This window comes from Anas acuta, chromosome 7 (genome assembly GCF_963932015.1).
Source record: "Anas acuta chromosome 7, bAnaAcu1.1, whole genome shotgun sequence".
NCBI lineage: Eukaryota > Metazoa > Chordata > Aves > Anseriformes > Anatidae > Anas > Anas acuta.
In genome coordinates this window covers 23,680,590-23,701,286 of record NC_088985.1, presented here as the reverse complement: position 1 = coordinate 23,701,286, position 20,697 = coordinate 23,680,590, and the positions used below count along the sequence as shown (strand labels likewise).

The 20,697-nt window shown below is 45.6% G+C and overlaps 1 protein-coding gene across 8 annotated transcripts in view; it reads right to left on the bottom strand.

The window, feature by feature from the left end:
* The window catches only part of ENTPD1 (ectonucleoside triphosphate diphosphohydrolase 1), a 66,981-nt gene continuing 46,284 nt past the window's right edge, over positions 1-20,697 (bottom strand). For all 8 annotated transcript variants that reach the window (XM_068688189.1, XM_068688186.1, XM_068688185.1 and 5 more), the window contains 9 exons: positions 8,899-9,032; positions 8,380-8,497; positions 7,164-7,314; positions 6,282-6,441; positions 5,463-5,699; positions 4,652-4,912; positions 3,918-4,034; positions 3,572-3,709; positions 1-3,415 (listed from right to left, as the gene is read on the bottom strand). In XM_068688189.1, coding sequence (XP_068544290.1) covers positions 3,209-3,415; positions 3,572-3,709; positions 3,918-4,034; positions 4,652-4,912; positions 5,463-5,699; positions 6,282-6,441; positions 7,164-7,314; positions 8,380-8,497; positions 8,899-9,012 — 1,503 coding nt within the window. In that variant the 5' untranslated portion in view covers positions 9,013-9,032 and the 3' untranslated portion in view covers positions 1-3,208. The remainder of the gene's footprint in view (positions 3,416-3,571; positions 3,710-3,917; positions 4,035-4,651; positions 4,913-5,462; positions 5,700-6,281; positions 6,442-7,163; positions 7,315-8,379; positions 8,498-8,898; positions 9,033-20,697) is intronic.

Here is a 20,697-nt window from a genome sequence, read left to right as displayed (position 1 = left end):
TGGAAATTAAAGACAGAATCTATTAAAATTAGAAATAAGGCACAGATAGTTATCAGAGAGACAGATCAACTGCATTAACAAGAGAAGTGATACCACATTATTACCATCTGACATATCTCCCCGCTATCTTTCATAGTCTTCATGATGGGTTTTGTCCTTGGGTGACTCTGGAATACATGCCTGAGCCAAATGCAGCTGGGTCAGACACAGCAGAGAAGTAAACACATGAACATCCACTAAAATTGAACTCCAACCCAGGATTTTGGGCAGCCCCCAGAAATGAAGTCCTGCAATGGCAGAGAATGTGGTGGGGAAGAAAAATCATACCCTTTTCTGTGAAGGTTCAACTCCAGCTAATGATATGAAAGGGTCTTGCCATGGTAGGATAGCTTCAGTCAACCAATTCCTGGAGCTTCAGCTTGCTTAACAGATTTCTAGGTGGTATGTCTGGTATCACCCCCAGAAATTCTAATTCTGGAGAATGTTTAATAAACGTGATCTAAAAGTCATAAGGTTTAAAATAATGGAAGTTTTGTTTTATATTTTTTTCTCAATTTTGGGCCTTTAGGTTGCACTCAAAATACATTTGCATTTTGTTTATTTTGTTTTGTAAACAGGACATAATAGATGCAGTAATGATATAAAGTGTTGCTAAAACTCTTCACCCAGGTTCTGTCTTTATCTCGTCTCTTTTCCTTTGGCATAAACCCTTAGCAGGGACTTGACTAACACAGATATTCACTATACACCAGTTTCCACATCAGTTTCAGAAACTTCCTGGTGGATCTGCCAGTTCCAGCATCACAGACAAACCTAAGCAGCCCTGGCAGCTGGCTGTTCTGCCATGAGGTCTCCTTCCTTGCTTCCATGATTAAAACTTCCTGTTAATCTCTTATCTATGCATCTTTGCTGAAAAGATCAGAAGGACGACTCTGTCTCTAGATGAATCCCCACATCTCAGTGTATTTGCAGACAAAATAAACTGGCAAATGAACAAAGTGTGGGGAAATGTCATTTGTGGGTTGGCCTGGATCACTTGCTTGGGGAAACGTTCGTAGAATGGTATGCACTTCAACAGAGCCACAAGGAAGGCAAAGTATCTCATGATAAGAAACAGCAATGTATGCTGTAAGACAGTGGCCATTCTGATGCCTTTTCACGGCCATTTTTGCCACAATGGGGGAAAAAGGCCAAGATGCAATAGTTAAACTGAACAAAATAGTCCCTTATAAAACTTTCTCTGAAGTGAACGGATCTGACCCTGAGATATATGAATAGGAAAAAAAGAGTGTAGATCAGCAACAGAGGGTATTACTTTTATATACACTATTAGGGTGTCTACTACCACTTGCTTTGGTGTCCAAACTTCAGAAAGATGTAAAAAAATTCGAAGTTGACTCAAGAGCTACAAGTGAGGCCACGACAAAGCACTTCACGGATTGAAGGTCAATCTATTTAATGTGATACAATGACGACTTGCAAGCACCAACAAAGAAAAAGGGATTTTGATAGCAGAGTTATTGTCTTTCTGAAATGGGGAGATCAAGATTCATAAGAAGCTGAAGCCAGCTAATTCAGAGTAAAAATAAGACAGATTTTTGGAAGAACAGTGAACTGCCCAGACATCTTACCATAAGACAGGATAGATTTTCCCCTTACCTTTAGGTCCTTCAATGTTATGGTTCCTACTTCCAGGCATGAAGTAGAAATAACTGGGGGACATTTTCCAGCCTGCGCTGGGCAGAGGGACAAGCTGGGAGAGCACAAAAGCCCTGAGCTCTAAGTCTGTGCTTGCCCAAAAGAGAAGGCTTTATCCAGGTTGCACATTCTCCCCTTTAACTTTTGCATCTTTGTTTGGGGAAATACATGAAGGTGTCTGTGTGCCACGTCTTTCTCTCTGCAGTATCTGCTTTTTGCCTCCAGCACATACGTGTCATTAGAAGAGATTTCTGAGATTTCTTGGGAGGTAAACAGGCACCAGTGGTTTCCAAGTGTTATAAAAATGGATTTCTGACTTACCTCTTTTTTATGACCAAGGAATGGGAAATACAAGAAAGATTCATAATTCTGATCAGTGGCACCCCCCTAGTTGCATGCTAGAAGATGGGCTGCGGTATGTGCACTTGCAGACCCTGGGTCTTACAGTCTTGGGATAAGTCTAGCTCATAAGGGATGAAAAAGCAAATTTTCACTGATTTTGCTGATGGAAAGAGTGGCTCTATCTGTGTGTGCCCATGCTAGCTAACTGCTGCCAGCTGTCTTAATAAAAAGGAACATGTCCCGATAAATGTTTTCCCTGGGTCAGAGACTGCTGTATGATCAGCACAGTGACAATGGATTGCTTTAGTAGATATCTACCTGTAGGCATGCCAATCAGAACAGAGTCCCTGCAGGCATAAGTGCTCACTACTGGTCAAGGATCCATGACCAGTACGAGCTCTTCCCACAAAAAATCAGCAATGCCTGTCTGGGAACTCGCGTCTCAATGCACCCTAGGGACATGGGAACGGCTCAGCATAACAGCGAGCCAGCTTTGGTCCAGCAACAACATCAGGAAGACGTGGGAAAGAGGCTTCTTGCCACCTGTGAAAGGAGCAGGTTGCTCCCAGAGCCCAGCTAAGGACTGATGACCGCCAGCATATTCAGTTTCTTCATCCTTATCCCTTCTTGTTCCAGAGTGACATTGGGGAGCATGGCCAGCCTTTGGGGACCAGCAGGCTACAGGTGACCATACCCAGCAGAGGAATGCTGGTGTAGTTTCCCTGCTGGAAGGGCTCTGGGGAATGGGAACAGCTTCAGCAGAGGAGGAGCCGGATCACCCTGTGTGCGAGCACTCCCAAGAGCTCAGTGGCATGTAGGACCCTGAGATAACCCTTGCAGGAGCACCGGCTCCCAGAGATTGCTGCTGCTTTTCTCTTCATAATGCTGTGCACAAGGCAAAAAACCAACAAGCAGCAGAGTTTCAGTGAACGAAAGTACGACCCATTCAAGAAGGGGACACCTGCTTGTCAGTCCTTTGCAGAGGGAGGTGGCGAGCCTGGTGCCCCGACGTCTGTCAGTGCAAGTGAGAGTCAAGAGAGATAAATGCCCTTGTTGTACACAGTCAGTAGCTTCAGCAAGAAGGGCTCTGTGGTACAGCCTGCCCTGCAGCAGGCTCCTGGCCCTGAGCGGCTGGGGTGACATGGCCCCTCTCCTTCCATGGCTCTTCCTAAACAATCCCCTTCTGCAGGCACTTGGGCTTGTGGAAGAGAAGCCAGGCAAGCACGAGCACAGATACCAGCACGAGGGAGCACAGCACCATCAGCCCCACGTAGCTGCCGTGGGAAAGAGGGGGTGCAGCGGGCTCCTCCGCGGGGATCATGTTGGTCAGGTTCAGCATGTAGCCCAGGGTCCAGCCTGCATCGCTGCTGCCGATCTAGAAAGGGAGAAGAGCAGAATCAGGGCTGGAAGGTGCAAGGGCAGCCTGTGGCACTGCCGGGGAGGCAGCAGCCCCTGCAGCAGACGGGCCAGGTTGTATTGCAGAAGGGGCAATCACTCAGTGGGGCAGAGCCGTCCCCGCCACAAACCCTACCTTTCCAAGGAAGTGGATCCTTTGCCAGTTCTCTTTATTGAATTCATAGCCATTTTCCAGGAGAGAGAGGATGTAGGCCCCAGAGAAGCAATATTCACTCAGGTACTTCTCTTTTATTTGGTGATATGCTTCCTTTACCTAGGGAGGGAGGGAGGGAGAAGTCACCAGGCTGCCAAACCAGGTTGCCATAGCTGCAGCTTGCACCTGAGCTTTCAGTGCAGGTGCTGGGGAGAACATTCCCACACCTCCCTTGGAAATTACCCCCAGCCATTTATCCTACAGCAGAGCACAAGCGGCTCAGGTACTTGAGCTCTCCGCTCTGCTGCAGAGATGCAGTGCTGCTCACCTCGAGCCAAGGCCGGGCACAGAAGCTCTGAACAGCGCTGGCCACTTTGTCCAGGGCAAAGGGGTTATCGTTTGTCAGGTTCAAAAAGTTCATCACAAAGTAGAAAGCAGAAAAAGCCTGGAGGAGAGAGAATATTTTAACCTGAGCAGGACAACAGGAATCCCACAAAAGAAAACAGTTTTATTTAGAGAAATACAAGAAACAACATCACACATACAAAAAGAGATATATTTTCAAGAGCAGCATCACTCATAGCGTCTGCAGACCTGCAGCTCTAGAACTGCTGTTTGGGGTAATGGTGTCATATGTGTTCAGTGTGCACTGCCTCCCCATCATATCTGGGAAGCAGACAGGTGAGCTGACCAGTTTCAGTAATGCTCAAACACTTGTGTCAATTTCTGATCTGGTGCCACTTTTTTTTTTAACCTCAGGAAACAGGGTTTGCAGCAGACTGCAGCAAGCCCTCCTGTCCCTGGTGCTGGCCATCGGGGGGCACTGCTTAAAGAATGAATCACTAAAATGGAGCAACACTGGCTGATAGGCCAGTATCTACTACAGCAGCTCTTACATTTGTTGTCCTCACAGCAAGCACAAGACTTCTAGTTTTGTGTCCAGAAAGTCATCTTGTAATTGAATTGCTGCCCCAGTCATGGATAACATACTTTAGTATTATTCTGAGTTTCTGCTCTTCCAAAGTTCTGGGTTATAGAAAATTAAAGAATACAAAGACTTACTCCAAAGTCCCCCTGCAACGGAGGTAGGTATATCCCATTGAAGGAGCAGCTGGAGTACGGACAGCTGGTTTTGTTAAAGAGATTCTGGATGCTTCTTCGGCACTTTTCATAATTCCCCTCTCCCATAACGTACAGCTGGCTAAAAGGAAATTGCTTTTTCCCGACTGAAGTACAAGGGTTTTTGAAGAGGTCACTGATATTTATAGTTCTCTGATACCCTTGGTGAAAGCATGGGTCATGGATGCTGTTGCTCTCTGTGCTCTGAAAGAAAGATCAATCCAAGCTGTTACACTTCACAGTAACACACTGGGAAAGAGCCACAAGGAAGGGTGACCACAAGGCACTTGTCAGGGTACATCACACCAAGATACATACACGTCAGGGCAAAGTGGTGAGGATGGGTTTAAAAGGCATTAGCTGTAATCTGGGAAATGTGGCTGCTGCTTCTTGCTCTGTTGTGACCTCCCTGTATGACCTCGAGCATATTACTGCCAGCCACACTTCATGAAGTTGCTGTTGATGTGGGATTCTCAGAGATGGCAAAATGCCATCCCCCAAGTTTTTCAGTTAAGCACAGTACTCCTGTGCTATCCCATGACAACAAATCGAGGCACCTCATGTTGGTAGTACCATTGAAATTGTTGGCTGTCATCTCTCTGAACACCTGTTTTGTGTTTATGGAGGACAATGACATTTCCCAAATCCAGGCTAAGGGATGAGATGTTTAACTGGAACACAACAACATTTGCAGCAGCAGCACGTCAAAGCTTAAGGGCCCAGAACCTCCACCTGCAACCACAGATGCACTTGCCTGTATGTCCCTGGCCAGTTTCTGCTGCAGAGCCTGGTCCTTCCCGTAGCAGAGGAAGCTGTGCGTGTACACTCGGTAATCTTTGCCATAGAGGCGAAAATACAGCAGGTTCTCTGGGGACTCAGAAGGGCTTTCATCTGATACAAAAGTAATCTGTGTTGAAGCTCCTCCAAGGTCTAATGCTCCTGATGTCTCACTTACAGATTTCAGGGAATGTAGAAGTTTTGTCCAACCAGACTTTAAAAAAAAAGAAAAATCAAAGACACATACGTCAGGCACGTAGATGATGGATTTGGGAGCAAAAAGAGAAACACTTAGGAGGAGAGTAGCAGAAGTACCACACACAGAAAAGGGAGGAAGATGTGGAGGAGAACATGAGATTAGAGCTGAAATAAGACAAGAACAAGATGCAGGCTCAAAAAAGCAAAAGATGGATCATGTCTGAGTGTTTGGGGGAGGACTAAGAATATGCAATATAACACAACTGTTATGTGAAAAAACAGTCAGCTTGCTGTTTCAGTGCCCAGATAATTTATAAGCTTGATAGTTGAAAACTGAAAAGTTATAGCAGCACTTTACAGATATTCACCCAGGCACAGAAATATGTTAGGTCAGGGAGTGAGGTTGATGCTGTACCCAAGGGAAGTTACTGAATGTGTTGATTGTTTATTTGAGTGCTCTAAGCCTGATTCCAGTAACGGCTGAGGCAAGATATGCAGCATCCTGAAAGTTTGTGCCTACAATACCCTCCTGCAAGGCATAATTTATGACGTGCTGCCAGCTGATGATTCACACACAGACTTTCCACTGATACAATACCTGCTTGAAATTACCCAGCAGGTAGTTAATGGTGATCCATCCATAGGCTCCTTCTTCCTGACCGCTGATGATTCTGGCACCCTGGAAGTTGAAGGGAGCTGACCGCAGTGTCTTCTCTACTGAGGACAAGACTTTGTCAGCTGCATTTTTATTCTCCAAGCTGGATGAATGGAAGAAAGGATGGCGTGACTTTGGCTGACAGCTCTCTGCAGATAGAGGGGCTTTGACCAGACAGGCTGCAAATCCCCAGCAAGCATCAGTTATAAGCTAACAGTCCTTCATATGGGTACATCCAGTCGTAACTGGCCATGTCCCTCTCTATCACACAGCTGCCACCAGCTTTGACACTTACAGACACCACAGCAGGGCCTGGAGAAGAGCACTGCAGATCACCTGGTGAGGATTCATCAGGAAGATTCTCCTCACTCTACCATCACAGAACTCCATGACCTCTCATACCCTGATTTTCCCCAGGCAATAAAAAGATTAGCTCCCTGCTCCAGCCAGGTAACAGGTCTAGGAAACCCCCAGGAAAAAAAAATAAATAAAAAATTAAAGGAGATATGATTATAAAGTTACCTCAGTTTGACTTACCTTAGCTTGACTCAAGCAGAGTCAAGGCATGTGAAGAATTACAACATGACTGGGCACAAAAATCCTGAATGAAACTTAATAAATACTAGGTTGTGGAGGATGTCTGAGCATCCTTCCCATGTGCCCAGAGAGGCCAGCAGCAGAGGGGGGTATCTGGGCAAAATGTGAACTGGTGGCATTTCCAAGGACTTCACCCCAGAGGCCTCCAACAAGCTCACCCCAGAGGCCCCCAGGAAACACCCATGACGGCCCAAGGTGCAGGGGAAGGGGGAGAGAGCCCTGCAGTACCTGAGGAGCCGCATGCCGGCGGTTGCTCCGAGGTAGACGGGGGTCTCCTGGTGCTGCTTTGAGGGAATCACACCTTGTGCTTGTCGGAGACACTGCACCAGAGAGTGGCCTGCATTCTCTGTGTCATGGGAGTAACCTGAGATCCCAGGGCCTGCAAAGAATGGGGAGACTTCATTGCACCAACTCCAAGCATAACCCCAGAGGGCTGCCATGAGCCTCTTATGCTAAACCACGTCACTATCACACGCAGCAACATCAGGTTCAACCGCCTCATTTGAGTTTCAAAAATCCTACAGCAACATCCCTTTCTCTGACATGCAGCAACCTTCTGGGCCAGCCAGGGCCCTACAAAAGGAGTGAGGAGCCACAAGGAAGCCCAACACATGCAGGGATGGCTGCAGCACTGGGCACCTGCCTCTACTCTGCACGGAGCAGGCCATGAGCCAGAGATGAGGGCTGTGGTGGACACGGGACTTGTTTAGCACAAATTGGACATCTTCATGCTCATATCTGCTCCTGGCTAGCTGTAGGTCATGGATCTGAGCCTGAAGATGCCTGACCCTTTGCTACACTGGGCGTTCCAGGGGAAAATGTGATCTGTTTGCGTGTTGCATGCACGCTGCAGCAGCTCTCCCAGCCTGCTGACAGCAGGGCGCTCCCCAGTGCTGTGGCCAGGGCAAAATGGCCCAGGGCAGGCTGACACCACTTCTCCTCTGTTCCTCATTACATGTATCCTCTGGGCTTTCTTTAATGCCTTCCTAAATCATAAAATTGCTATTTACACAGCAATTCAATATTGCAAGAAGTAAACAATGACATGCATATGTTGAGCAACCTTGCCACGCGAGCCCAGCTTGTGCAGAAGCCTTTAAAATGAGATAAAATCCTGCCCTCCCCACTTGCTGATGTTTAGCACCACTTCATCAGAGATGCACGCAGAAATTAAATTTCGTTATTAAGTGCACTCCTGGATGTAGCTCTTTCCAAAAAGCATTTAATTCTGTACATCCCCAAACAAAAGGAAAATGGACCCAACTTTCCTCTCAAGAAGGTCAGGCACATGCAGTTCTCAGCTGGAAGCAGTGGAGATACATTAGAGCCCACAGGTAACAATCACTGTTGGCCCTTTCCTCCAAAATTCTTCTCACCCACCCTTTGGCTACCTCATCTCTTCTTCAGCCCATGCCCCTTTCACTGCTTCCTTTCCTCCTCTTACCTTCGACTTTACACACCTCCACCTGCTGCACCACCCCGGTGTCATTCTCCTTCTCCGCTGGCCACTCGTACACGTACAGGTTAGTGTGGGATGACCCTGCGTCCAGCACAATCCCATACTGTGGACAAAACAGATCCTGTCATCGCATCTGAGCCAGGGCTGGACACAGCGTGTGCTGGTCTTCACGCACAGGGGACCAGAAATAATGAACTGTGAATCTGGCAACTGTGCCACATGCCACATGCATTATTATTCTCAGTAGCACTTCAGTTCAAAGCTTCTATCAAAGAGAATGAGAGCAGACAAGCAACAAAACTGGGAATGATTGCTTAGGAGATGATCCCCTGTGAAGTCACATTGTTTCCTACCAAGAGGTTGTACTAGGAGGTGCTTGAGGTGCTTGGAGCCAGAAGGAGAGATCAGACAGACCCAGCAAGGACAGCAACACGTCCCAGAGACTCATGCACTCAAACCCCCCCACTTGGCTTGTTTTCCTATAAAAGCTCCAGCTTGCAATACCTTAGTATTCTTCGGAAGTGGTTGGTTTTGGGTCACTGCTACAGTAATTAAAGCAATTGCAGCCAAAGTAGAGAGGAATCCCAGGATGACTAGAATCTTTCTTGTCCAGGACATCTTTGGTTTGGTACCTGTGACTAGAGCAGGAAAAACACGTTAGTAACCCAGTGACCCATCTTACCTCACCCCAAAAATTTTCAGAAAGTTTTCTGCAGTCCCTTTCTGCTCTGAAGCATCTGCCTTTGCCCATCTCCACTCCTATCTCCTTCTCTGTGTCCTCATGTGGGATTTCTTCGATGCAGAGCCTGACCCTGGTGTCCTGCAGGTGTGCTCTCACAGGCCGTGACACATCTCCATGGGCCAAGTGGGGATGAAGAAGAAGTTCAGGATGCCCTTATGGCTAATCTGTCCTTGAGATATTCACAGGAGGCTGAGATATCATATACAAAACACATCTGCATTGGACAAACACACACTTGTTCTGTAGCTCTGCCTTTGGTTCAATAATCTCAGAGAAGCTGAAACAACATCGGACTGCTAATATATAAACAAACGTGGATCCAAAAGCTTTAACCCCTCCTATACTTTGTCATAGTATATGTCATGCTTCGTTGTGTTTTTCACAACATTGATGAGAATTTACAGCATCCTTGTCACTAGTTACCTTGTCATTTAGGAAGTCTAACACTAACATTTCAGTATGTGGCAGTCACAGTTTAAGCAGCACTGTCCTGCACCTTGGCAATGCTACATGGAAAATATCTGCACTCCACAGAGTATTTAAGAAACCTACAGAGATTTTTAATGCCATTCCTCAAAAGACCAGTGATGGTGAATAGTCTGTATTTGCACAACTGGCATAATACAGTTTAAAAAAAAATCACACATTTTGCAGAACTTGTGGTAGATTGATCTCTTAATTGTTACCAATACAATTGCTATGACCTATCCAGCAAATTAATATTTTGTGGTTTGAAATACACGGGTTGCAGTACAATTTTCTAAAAATGCTACTTATGGTTCTGAATTATTTCCACCAACTGATACAGCACTTGAGCCTTCAGCTTTAACATATCTGCATTTGTTAGTGGCTAGCATAATGCTGTATACTGCATTTTTCTGTTTTGGCTTCTCCTTCACATATCCCACAATGGAAATTTCACTTTACAACTTAGGATCAGTCACGTTGGTATTTAATAGAATACAATCCTCAACACAAAGCTCTAGACAGGGTACTAGCAAAAATATTTTCCAACTTTATAACCTAGCTGTAAATTCAACAGTTAAAACTAATAGCTTTGGCACTCTAATGTCTGTTCCCATTATTACATGAAATCCATTTCTAGCCACGCTGAAGTTTCATATTCAAAAGCAGTTGATTTTCTTACTGTGCACATGGGTGCTAATTTCTCTTCTTAAGTGCTCTAGGAGATGTTTAGAAGTCACCCAGGGTGATCATACCTCTGTGCAGGCAACCACATCAACTATCTTCACACTCCAAGAAAATAAAGTAACTGTGCTTGCTCTGCATCTGCACACCAGAACTTGAGTTCCAGAGGTCATTCATTCTCCAGCCCTTTAGGCAAATATGAAGAGGATTCAAGCTCTGAACAGGATCATCATCTAACACAAATGTTAGCCCCAGATGCCAGAGCTACACAAAGTGCTACCCGACCCTACAAATGATCCAGCATCATAGGATCAGTTCACATGGGAAAACTTCTGAAAAAGGTGTGGGGGGCTCTGGGAATCTCTACATCTGTAGACTAATCATTTCTTCCCATATAGCTAAAGAAAATGGAATTTAAAAGTGTCAAGAGAGCTTGGTTTGAAAATCTCCCCACAGACTTTCCCCATAGGAAACTTGATGCTAACCTGGAGTTTTGTGCTCTCTCATTACACTCACATGTAAATCTGCCGAGGCTAACTGAAATTTGGAAGCTTGTTATGTTCACATTTTAAGAGTGCCTGTTAGAGGCACAGCATGCTTGCCAATATCTCCAAGAATGTAGCTTAAAAAAACAGTCTAGTGCACATACCAGACAGTAGGAGGGAAGAATGCGTTTTACACAGCTTTATTCAAAAGGGCCCCAGAACTCATGGCTTGACTTGATTAGAAACAGCAATGTGTGACAGCTGGGAGACTTTTCTTCTCGATGGAGACAGTTGGCTCAGGTTATGAATGTACTGAGCATGTCCATTGAACAAAAAGAACACTAAAAAATGAATAAAAGCAGATGATAGAATGTATAATTAGCTGCATAGTATGGCTGAAAACAGAAACTGCTGCTGACAGCTACACAGCAAATCCATGTAATTGTTGCCACCCTTACTCTGAGATCTTGTCTAGAAGCAGCCACTAATGGCTTTGTTTGGTGATTACAGTCCTAGGGTTGAAGAATGGGTGCCTTTGCACCAGTTCCAATTTCACATTTCCTGTTACGATGGGTATTGTTATCTGATGTATCTTTTTAGCAGCAGATCTCTGGAAGTAGTGGTATTAGCAACAAAGTAGGAATAATTTCCCTACCAAAATTGGCCTTTTCAATAAGCAGCTAGAGAAATCCCTTGCCTGTAGGCAGACATAATTTTCTGCATCCCACCTGCAACCTCAGATTAGTCATTTCTTTTCCAAGGCATATTATTTCTCTAGCTCTGAACATGACTTTCGCCTCTTGAATTCTAACTCAGCATCACGAGTCCTTGTCAGGGCTCTGGGGGTTGTAGACAGTGATTTCATCGTTCTATCCCATATCAAGGCATCCATCTGCATGACCTCTTATGCTACCAAACAGTACTTTGTTGAAACATTTTGTACTTGAAAAAGTACAAATGACAAGCATAACGCAGAGTATAAACTAGCAAAACAATAACCTGCCAAACATCCCGTTAAAAGCACATAAATCGAGTACTTGATTTTTTTGTTTTGTTTTAAACATTGCATGTCCAGATAAAGAATTCAACGCAATTGAAATAAAGCATCTGCAATTTGCAATTTGCTCAGAAAGGTGAAGTACTTGCACAAGTTCCCTTTCCTATACACTTGGTTTCCACCATCATCTCTAGATGTAACTGCAGGTTCTTCAATGCCTAGAGAATCATCTCATTCCCCAGCCTCCCCAGCTCCTTTGCACCATGTCCCTGCTGCTGTAAACTGTGCAAACACCGAGCAAGGCAGCCCTTCACCCTCCAGCACCTCTGTGACTGCCAGACACCAGCACTTCTTCACCAGCAGTTTTCCTTAGCCAAAGAGTGAGAAGTCATGACCTCATGCCTCTGTGCCTTCTCCCATCATGCCCCCACTGTAAACGATGATAAAAAAAAAAAAAAAAAAAAAAAAAAAAAAATCATGTAAGGCCATAAGCAGGCATAGAAGCTATATGCTGCTTTTCTTCTTCCTCACCCCAAAGCTCGGAGCTGCCTGGTGCTGTAGCCCTGTCCGGCTACGTAGGCATGAAACACTCTTCAGATGTTGGAGCCCAGCCCAGTTGCTCCAGCATCTCTGTTTCTAATTTTGGTCTCTCTCTCTCTCTCTTTTTTTTTTTTTTTTTTTTTAATATGGGCTACCACTGGCTCCATCAAGTGATTGTTGCGGGGCTCAGAGCATAAACAGGTCTGCTATCTTTTTTGTCCCCGAGTTAGCTATCAACAGAGAGTGATGCTGGCAGGCACTTCAGCTGACAGCCGTTTCTCTGCAGAAACCCTGTTGCTCTTGGTGAAGAACCCAGGAAGGCCTGCACAAGTGTGGGAGGCAGCTTTGTGCGACAGCAAGTGAGCAGGATCTTCCCCATCATCTCCCAGAGCCGTAAGACAAATAGGAAACTGTTCCTCCAGCCAAAACCCCGCTGTCACTGGCAGCCCTGCGAGCCAGGAGATGTCACTCATGGCCAGATGTCACTCCCTTCTCACCAAACATAACTTAGCCACAAACGCTACAAGAAATCAGGCAGCCAACTGCTTGCAGAGGTGCAATAAACAGAGGTAAGGCTGAAGTTGGTGTTTGCTCTTTCCTTTGGATTCCGGATTCCCACATTCAGCCTATTATAGAAGGGACCATAAGAGGCTGTAAGGAAAGGCCATAACCCTTCCGCCACACAAGCGCCCCCCTGACATGTGCTGGCTCCTCACAATCGCCTTACGCTCTCAGCACACATTTGCATGGTCAGAAGCACTCTCATTTTCAGCCTCATTTTATTTATTTCTGTTTTAATCCTCTGTCTTTGGTCCACCTCTGCCTCAAAACTTCAGCAACTCTCACTCCTCCTGAATTTTCTCTTAACCAATTGATAAATAATGGTCCCCTCTGGATTGTGTCCTTCTATCCTTCTCCATCTACCTGAAGAGTCCAGCAGCCCTTCTCCACATGCAGAATTATTTATTTTTCTCAAGCATCCCTGACCAGATCTGCAGAGAGACCAGCCTTGTGCAGTAACATACCAGTTACAGCAGACGCTGCAGTCCCAGCCTAAATGCAGCAAGGTGGGGACCCCACACCTAAGCTAGGTGTCCCCGCTTCAGACACAAAATCACCTGCCATCACAGCCAGCGATGAGACATCCCAACACCTCTACTATGCCACCCAGCAAACCTACGTTTAACTGCATTTAGTTAAATTAGCTATTTGTCATGCTGCAAGGAAAGGGAGTTCCAAGGCACGCTGCCTGCCACCCACAGGGCTTGCAGTGACGACAGACTGAGACAGCGTCACACTGAATCCTGCCCATCAGCCGGCAGCTGCCTCTGCTGCTGATCACCCACATTGCTGCTGCAGCCTGTTGGGAGTCTCTCCAGTGACTGGTTTCCTAAGCACACGTCCAGTCTTTGGGGGAGAGCTGCTGGGTGCTTGTGCGATCCCATAGCCCACAACAGGAGCACAGCCCGCAGAGTTCCTGAACCCAAACATATCACAAACACAGCTCAACGCTGAGAACCTGCCAAAGGAAAACAGGCAGACTTGACTGACAAATTGGGAACAGAACAGGCTGAAATGAATGATTCACCGTATTTTTAAAGCGAGGAGCAATGATGTGCTTGCCTGACTGCCAGCTGCAGCCAGAAGGCACAGGAGCCCATGGCTGAAGGGCGCTTGAATCCCACAGAAGTCTGAACATACAAAGAGCCAGTGACAGGCTTGGTGGCACAGGTTGGGTGGCTTGGGCACAAGGAGCATCCCTCGGGTCAGGCACTTGCAGAGGAACATCACCCAGTCCACCAGACAGCCCTGCAGACAGGAGCTTTGGCAATGCAGCCTGCCCGTTTATAAACTGCGAGAACTCACGTCTCTGAGGTTCTGCCTGCAGGAACGGCAGGGAAAGGGGGTGGGAGCAGGCAGTGCTGCTGTTCTGCCAAGGTGCATATGGGGTACATACATTATCCTTCTGCCAGGGGAAAATGAACATTTGTCAGGCTGAATTGCACACACAGTGAGGCTGCTGAGCTCACAGCAGGGTTTGAGGAATATTTTTCTGCAAAATAATGTGAACCACATGTTTCAGGAAAGCCTTTTCTTAGGCTGGCAAGAGGCTCGGTTTTGTCTTAGCATATAGACACAATCCCATATACAGTATTGTATGCAATTGCTTTGGTTTGGAAGCATTTATTTCAAAATACCAGGCAAGACACCGAACATGCTGAAATTACAATTCAAGCTCCAGATCAGGCTTTACACCACTTATGTGTAATAACAGACGTTATGTGGAGTAGTATAGGGAGTCCTGCTGTAAGTTTTAATTATTCATATGGCAAAGATGTTGGCTTTAATACTGGTATGAGAGCTGCCCCTCATTGTGGTGTTATGTACAATTCAAATGCATATTTACTGCATTATAGTTTTCCAGATGACGTGCTTATAAATGCTGACATACAAACACCAAAATCCTAGCAAACTGATTAACCATAGTTTTTTGTTTTTTTTTTTTTTTTTTTAAATGGAGTTTTTCAGAGACACTTGATGCTTTGAAATTGCACAGCCCTACCTACTGATCCCCAAAACAAGCAGGCTTGTATAGATCCAGACTGTGCAATCAGACAAAGAACTTTAATTAGTTTTTGCCATGATCCCGTATGTGTGTTAGTGAGCTAGGAGATGGAATAAAGAACGTGCCTATTGCATTTGTGATAGTACCAAGCTGGGAGTAAAAGCACACTGACGAATAGGACTGGAATTCAGAATAAATTTGGTAAACAGAGAACACGCCTGGGGAACCCATCCAACTCACTTTAGTAAGGACAAGAGCAAATACAACGTTTAGAAAACAGGCATCACACAAAGACAGCATGATGAACAACTGGTTAAGGCGCACATCCAGAGAGAACATTCTTGCAGCTATAGCAGTTTGAAGAAATTCTTCCCTTCATTTAACAGGGGTAAAGCCTCGTATGATGTTCTATGCCCAATTTTGGACACTGCCTTTCAAGAAAGACGTAGACCACTTGGAGAAACTCCAGGAGAGAACAAAATAGATAGATCAGAGGTCTAAAAACTTGACCTATGAGGAAAGATTGAAGGAATTGGGTTGTTTGGATTAGAAAAAAGAGCAAGGGAGACATTAACTGTCTTCAGACGAATAAAAAGCAGAAGAAAAAGGATTTTAGCAAAGCTTAAGCTAAACATCAGGAAGATAATTCTGATGGTGAGGATGAATAAGTCATAGGGAAGGTAGCTAATGAGGTTGCTGGGTCATCTTTCAGTGTTGTCGTAGCTGACCCTGCCTTGAGGCAGGAGTGGATCCTGGACTTCTCTCCCAGATCTGTTTCCTCGAGGATTAACAAAAGCAGGGTGATGCATTCAAAAGTCATGCCATTAGGAAGGGCCAAGGCAGTGGGTATGCTACCCTCATGGGATATAGCTGCATCTGCTCGAATAAGTCTCACCTCCTCCCCCCAGTAAAGCTCTAGGTAACATCCAGACCTACACCTACACCACCCACACGTACAGCACTGCTCTGGATGGGAGCACCTCATCCTCCTGCTGTTTTTCAAGTCCCGACTGGGGCATGACCCTGGAAAACTGCACAGGATGCCTTGGAGTAGCCCTGTTTTCCAGGAAAAAAAAAAAAAACAAAAAAAAACAATAAAGCAGCACACTGCAATCCTGGAGAGCTGGGGAGTGCTGGAGGCTGCAAGAGCTGAGCAGTGGCAGCATGAGAGGGAAACAAAGGAGCAGGCAGCACACAGGGCCCTTCTCTCTGTGCCCATGCATCCGGAAGGGGCACAGGGGGGCTCAGTGCCGGGGGCACTCCCACGTCCCCCGCGTGCTCTGGAACCGTGGTGTGGCTGTGAGCCAGGGGAGCCACATCAGGGCACTATGGACGGGAGCCAACAAACCCCTTCCATCCCTGGCCAGAGACCTTCCCACATCTGGTGCATGTGGCTTCCCAGCCCTGCTCGCCTCCCCAGCCACATCACAGCTCCCGCGCCCCCCGCTCATTAAATCGTCCCTCTATGGGAAGATATCCGGCTGGCTTATGTCCCAGCAGTCAGACAGAGATGCTCAATATTCTCAAATACAACCAACAAGTGGTAGGATAGGGCTGACACAGTGACCTTCTGACAATTAATTTTCACATTTATGCGATGTTTACTAGGCTTCTAAATCTGGACCCTGCTTATGCTCTTTTCTTTAGGATTCACACATCAAAGAGGCTTTCAAATCAGAAGAAATAACTGTTAGCAGTAACATCCGTCTCCTACCAGACAACTTCTGGCATTAATTTGTGTTACCAGCCCATCAAAGCTATAATTTAACTGAAGAAAATTTATTATTAACCACAAAGCTTGAAGTTTTGTCAGAAAATACCTAGTGAATTCAAGATGGCTTTTTTACCCTGCCCTCCAAAACTTATCACCCAAGTTATTGTTTGAATGTATTTGGTTATCACATGACGTGAAGATATCCATTTTTCTTTCAGGGAAAAAAGCAGCATGAAGCACTGACACCTTTCATTTTTTTTTATTATTAATAGTTCCAATATGCTGACTTGCCATGGGTGAGTGTTCCCATTAGGCTTCCTTTTGTGCTCAACATCTTTCAGTTCTTTGCTGTTCTCAACTCTCTGGCTATAATTTTTTCCTTATGCTTCTTTAGACCATCTTCTAAATCTTCTAAGTTTGAATTTGCATTAATTGCAGTCAGCTTCCCTTTTTTTTTTTTTTTTTTTTTATTTCCTCTCTAAACATGCATATTTCTAAAGGATTTTTTGTTTAAATTAGCATAACTTTCAACTGTTAGATTAAGGCTTTTGAGGAACAGAGTAAGTTAATAGGCTGCTTCTGACTTGCATTCCTATTGGATTATTTTAAATCCTCAGCTGATTCAGCTCAAATATTTTAAATTTGGGAAACCACTTCTTTAAAGAGCTACTAGGCATTATTTGTTAATACCGAATAGATGTGTATTACTTGCATAATAATTCTTAACTCTCAAAGCACTATTTCTTTCTCTATCAAGACAGGGCCTGCATACATTTCCTTTGCACTGGAAGCAATGCATTGCAAATTACAAGATTATCACCCCTGGTTTTGAGGAATTACCCTGTTATTGACAGACATCTGCCATCACACCAGCTTTTCATGAAGCTAACTACAGAGGCAGTCATTGCCCCTCTCTGGCATCCTGGCTGATAACAGGCACTAACCTTCACCCGCCTGGCATTGATTGTTGGTTCCTAGCTCAGCCCCGCAGATCTATTGCTTGTGACCATTTACCTGTTGTTGCTGCTGGTAAAGACAGCAGGGCCATTGCTTTAATGGGGAAACTTTAATAGGAAGATCAGTGACATGCAAGTCACAACACCGATGCAGAGCAGCCCACCCTTCCTCAGGCCCATCAGCCTCCCTGCATCAGGAGGATGCAGAAATTACCACAACAAAACAACGGAAACAGCGTTGAGGAGAACCATTTCCACCCCCCAAATAACCACATTGGGCCAGAAAGTTCAGAAATTTCCTGAAAAACAAAGTGTTGAGCACGGTAGATACTGCTACCTCCCAACAGGCGGCTCTGGCAGGGAAACGACCACAGAGAAAACACATCCAAATCCCTTGCCACCCACAGCGTGCTGCTCTGTGCATTCCCCAGTGTCAAAATATGCCCTCCTAAAAGCCACCAGTTTCCCTGTTTGCCCTCTCCACTGGCAGCTGCTACTGCCTCAAAGGCGCTGAGGCTGCAAGACACTCACCGCATCTCAGGGACGTTTTTCCTCTGAATCACAGATTCCTGGGATTGCCCTGCACATCAAACACCACTACCGCTTTTCAGGGGCTTACTTCCCCAGCTTCCACAACAAAAACACGGCTACCCAGAGTACCACATGTAAACAGGCACGTGGAAAACCAGAGCTTCCCGAGCGGTTCTGCACAGCAAAGCAACCAGCTTTCCTCCTGAAGTTTCACTTCCCATTCGGGACCAAAAACCATTGGAGACTGTAGAAGCATGAACAGTGCCCCAGGAGAGAGAAGAGCTGCTGGCAAGGCCACTTTATCATAAAAACTCACTTTATGAGCGAGTTTTTCCTGCCCTAACTTGCATAGTACCCAAAAACTGTAGTGGCCTTTCCCTTGCAACTAGTTCTAGCAGATAAAGTGTAAGGTGCCTTGCTATCAAGGCAGGGCAGCAGCCTCACTGCATCCCCTCACTAAGTAAAGGCTAAGACTGCATACATGAAAGTGATTGATCGCTACTTAAATAATTCCAGCTTCTCCCACTTACCTCCAGCTGTCAGCACTGCTATCTCCTTTCCTCATTGCAGAGCACAACACTGGGAACAGCTGGGATAGTTTGTCTCCCACTGAGGAATGCCCCCACTGTCTAGGCTTTGTGGAAAAATATACTGATTTCTCAGAGGTCAGCTTTAATAACTAGGATTCCCACAAACCATGGGGAGAATTCAGCTCATGATATTTGGCATGAATATCACACTCTGTTCCTCATGCTGCTATTTCCATTTCAAATAGCAGGAAACAAATTACCCTGTGGTATTTTCAAGGACAACCAATGGGAAGAACAAGGGACCAAAGCCTGTAGTGGGGCACGGGCCTCAGCAAAACGTCTGAGTGGAAGAGGAAGAACTACTCCTTTGAGGTTGCAAAGGTAATAAAAAGCAGATTGAGAAAACAGTACAAGTTAAATACGAATCTAAATTTTCGTGGTTGGAAGCCTTGCACTTTGCAAACGCTAGGGCCTTGCGGAACAAAACAGCAAGTAAGTTTTGCTGGGTGAACGGTCTGGGACAGGAACTCATCAGCCTCCAAAGTTCAGATTACTTATTACAGGGAGATACTGTGAATCCCTGGGAGATTCAGGCTTAGGAAAAGAAACTCATTTATAATCAAACCACAGTACGAATCACATGTCTTCCTCACTTCATTCCTTTTTTTATTTTATTTATTTATTTTTTTTACAACATCCTTGCCTCAAACAGTTCAAAATACAAATCCAAAATGCTCTGGATAAGGCAAAGTGGGTGTGTGGGTACACAGAAACGACAAGGACAGGGGGCTCTTGTGAGAGGTGCCCCAGCTGCCCTGTCTGCATGCAGCATGCCAGGGGCTGCTACAGAGGCGTTAAACCATGATGATCTGCTCTGGGCGACCTCGGCACAGACCATACCAGGGCTGGCCCACAAACCGAAGGTGCAGCTACAACTTCTCACCACATCCCCCCCGCCCTAGAGAAGCAAGAGCAGGAAGGAGGTGCAAGAAGGAAAGCTCTTGAGCTCTTCAGTAATATTTGCCTCCAGTTCTCTACTCCATGCTCTGGCCTCTTTGACCAGAGGTGCCTACCAGGATGGAGACATCAATAGTCTTCACCATCAAAAGCCAACAAAGCAGAGGTTATTCAGCTGAAGAGCTTGAGACACAGCAGCAAAGGAGATGGAGTTCCAGTATGGAAAAAAAAAGCCACCAGCTGGCTCCATTAAGAGCCTCTGTGTAGCAGGAATAGCCAGCACAGCTGGGCCCCCACAAAAACAGCCAGAGGTCTGCTCCTTCCCTGCCCCAGCCCATCTGAGCAGGGCTCTCCCTCCGGGACTGGAGGTCCCCTAGAGCTGCAGCACTTGTCTCCAGTGTGCACAAAAGAGGCCTGAGCAGGGGGTTTTTCCTTGCATCTCCTGCAGGAGGTTTAAAAGGCTATTTATTAACAGCTCTGGGACAAAGGAGCAAGAAAGAAAACAAATCCGTTTATAAATCATCTAAGGAGAAAACTTGTGACTCTAATGGTCTCCTTTGTAATTCCTTAAGTGTGGCCTGGAGCTGCCCTGGCACTGCTCCTTGTGATGCTGAATCAGCAGAACAGCCCTGCTTGCGCAGTTAATAGCCAGATAAGGATAGAAGTGCCCTGAAGAAGAAAGCTCTAACTTATGATGTGAACAGATTTTTCTTGGCTTCTGCTGCTAGTTGGGAAGACTGATAGTGGTCAACTTTCTCACCACTAAATACCAAACAGTGACTCACATCTACTTCTACCTCTGCAGTCCAGGACATACACTTTCCTCTGGAACAAAGTAGAAACAAGACAGAGAGGGAAAATTCATGTGAGAGCTGTCTCAAACAATACTATCCAGTGCTATTTGAGCTTTCAGATAGTCCTGAACATTTTACCAGACTTTTTCCTTTGATAACATTTCTCAAGTGGGAAGGAGAACAAAGAATAACAATACACTGTTATGTTTAAGAGTTACCCGTAGCAGAGAAAAGCTGAGCTGAAGTTTCCAGCAATTAGAAGTATAAATTCCCTAAAATAGATATGCAATATATCATTTTTAAAAATTAAAGTGGCTGGGATAAGAGTTCTATTGTGTGGAC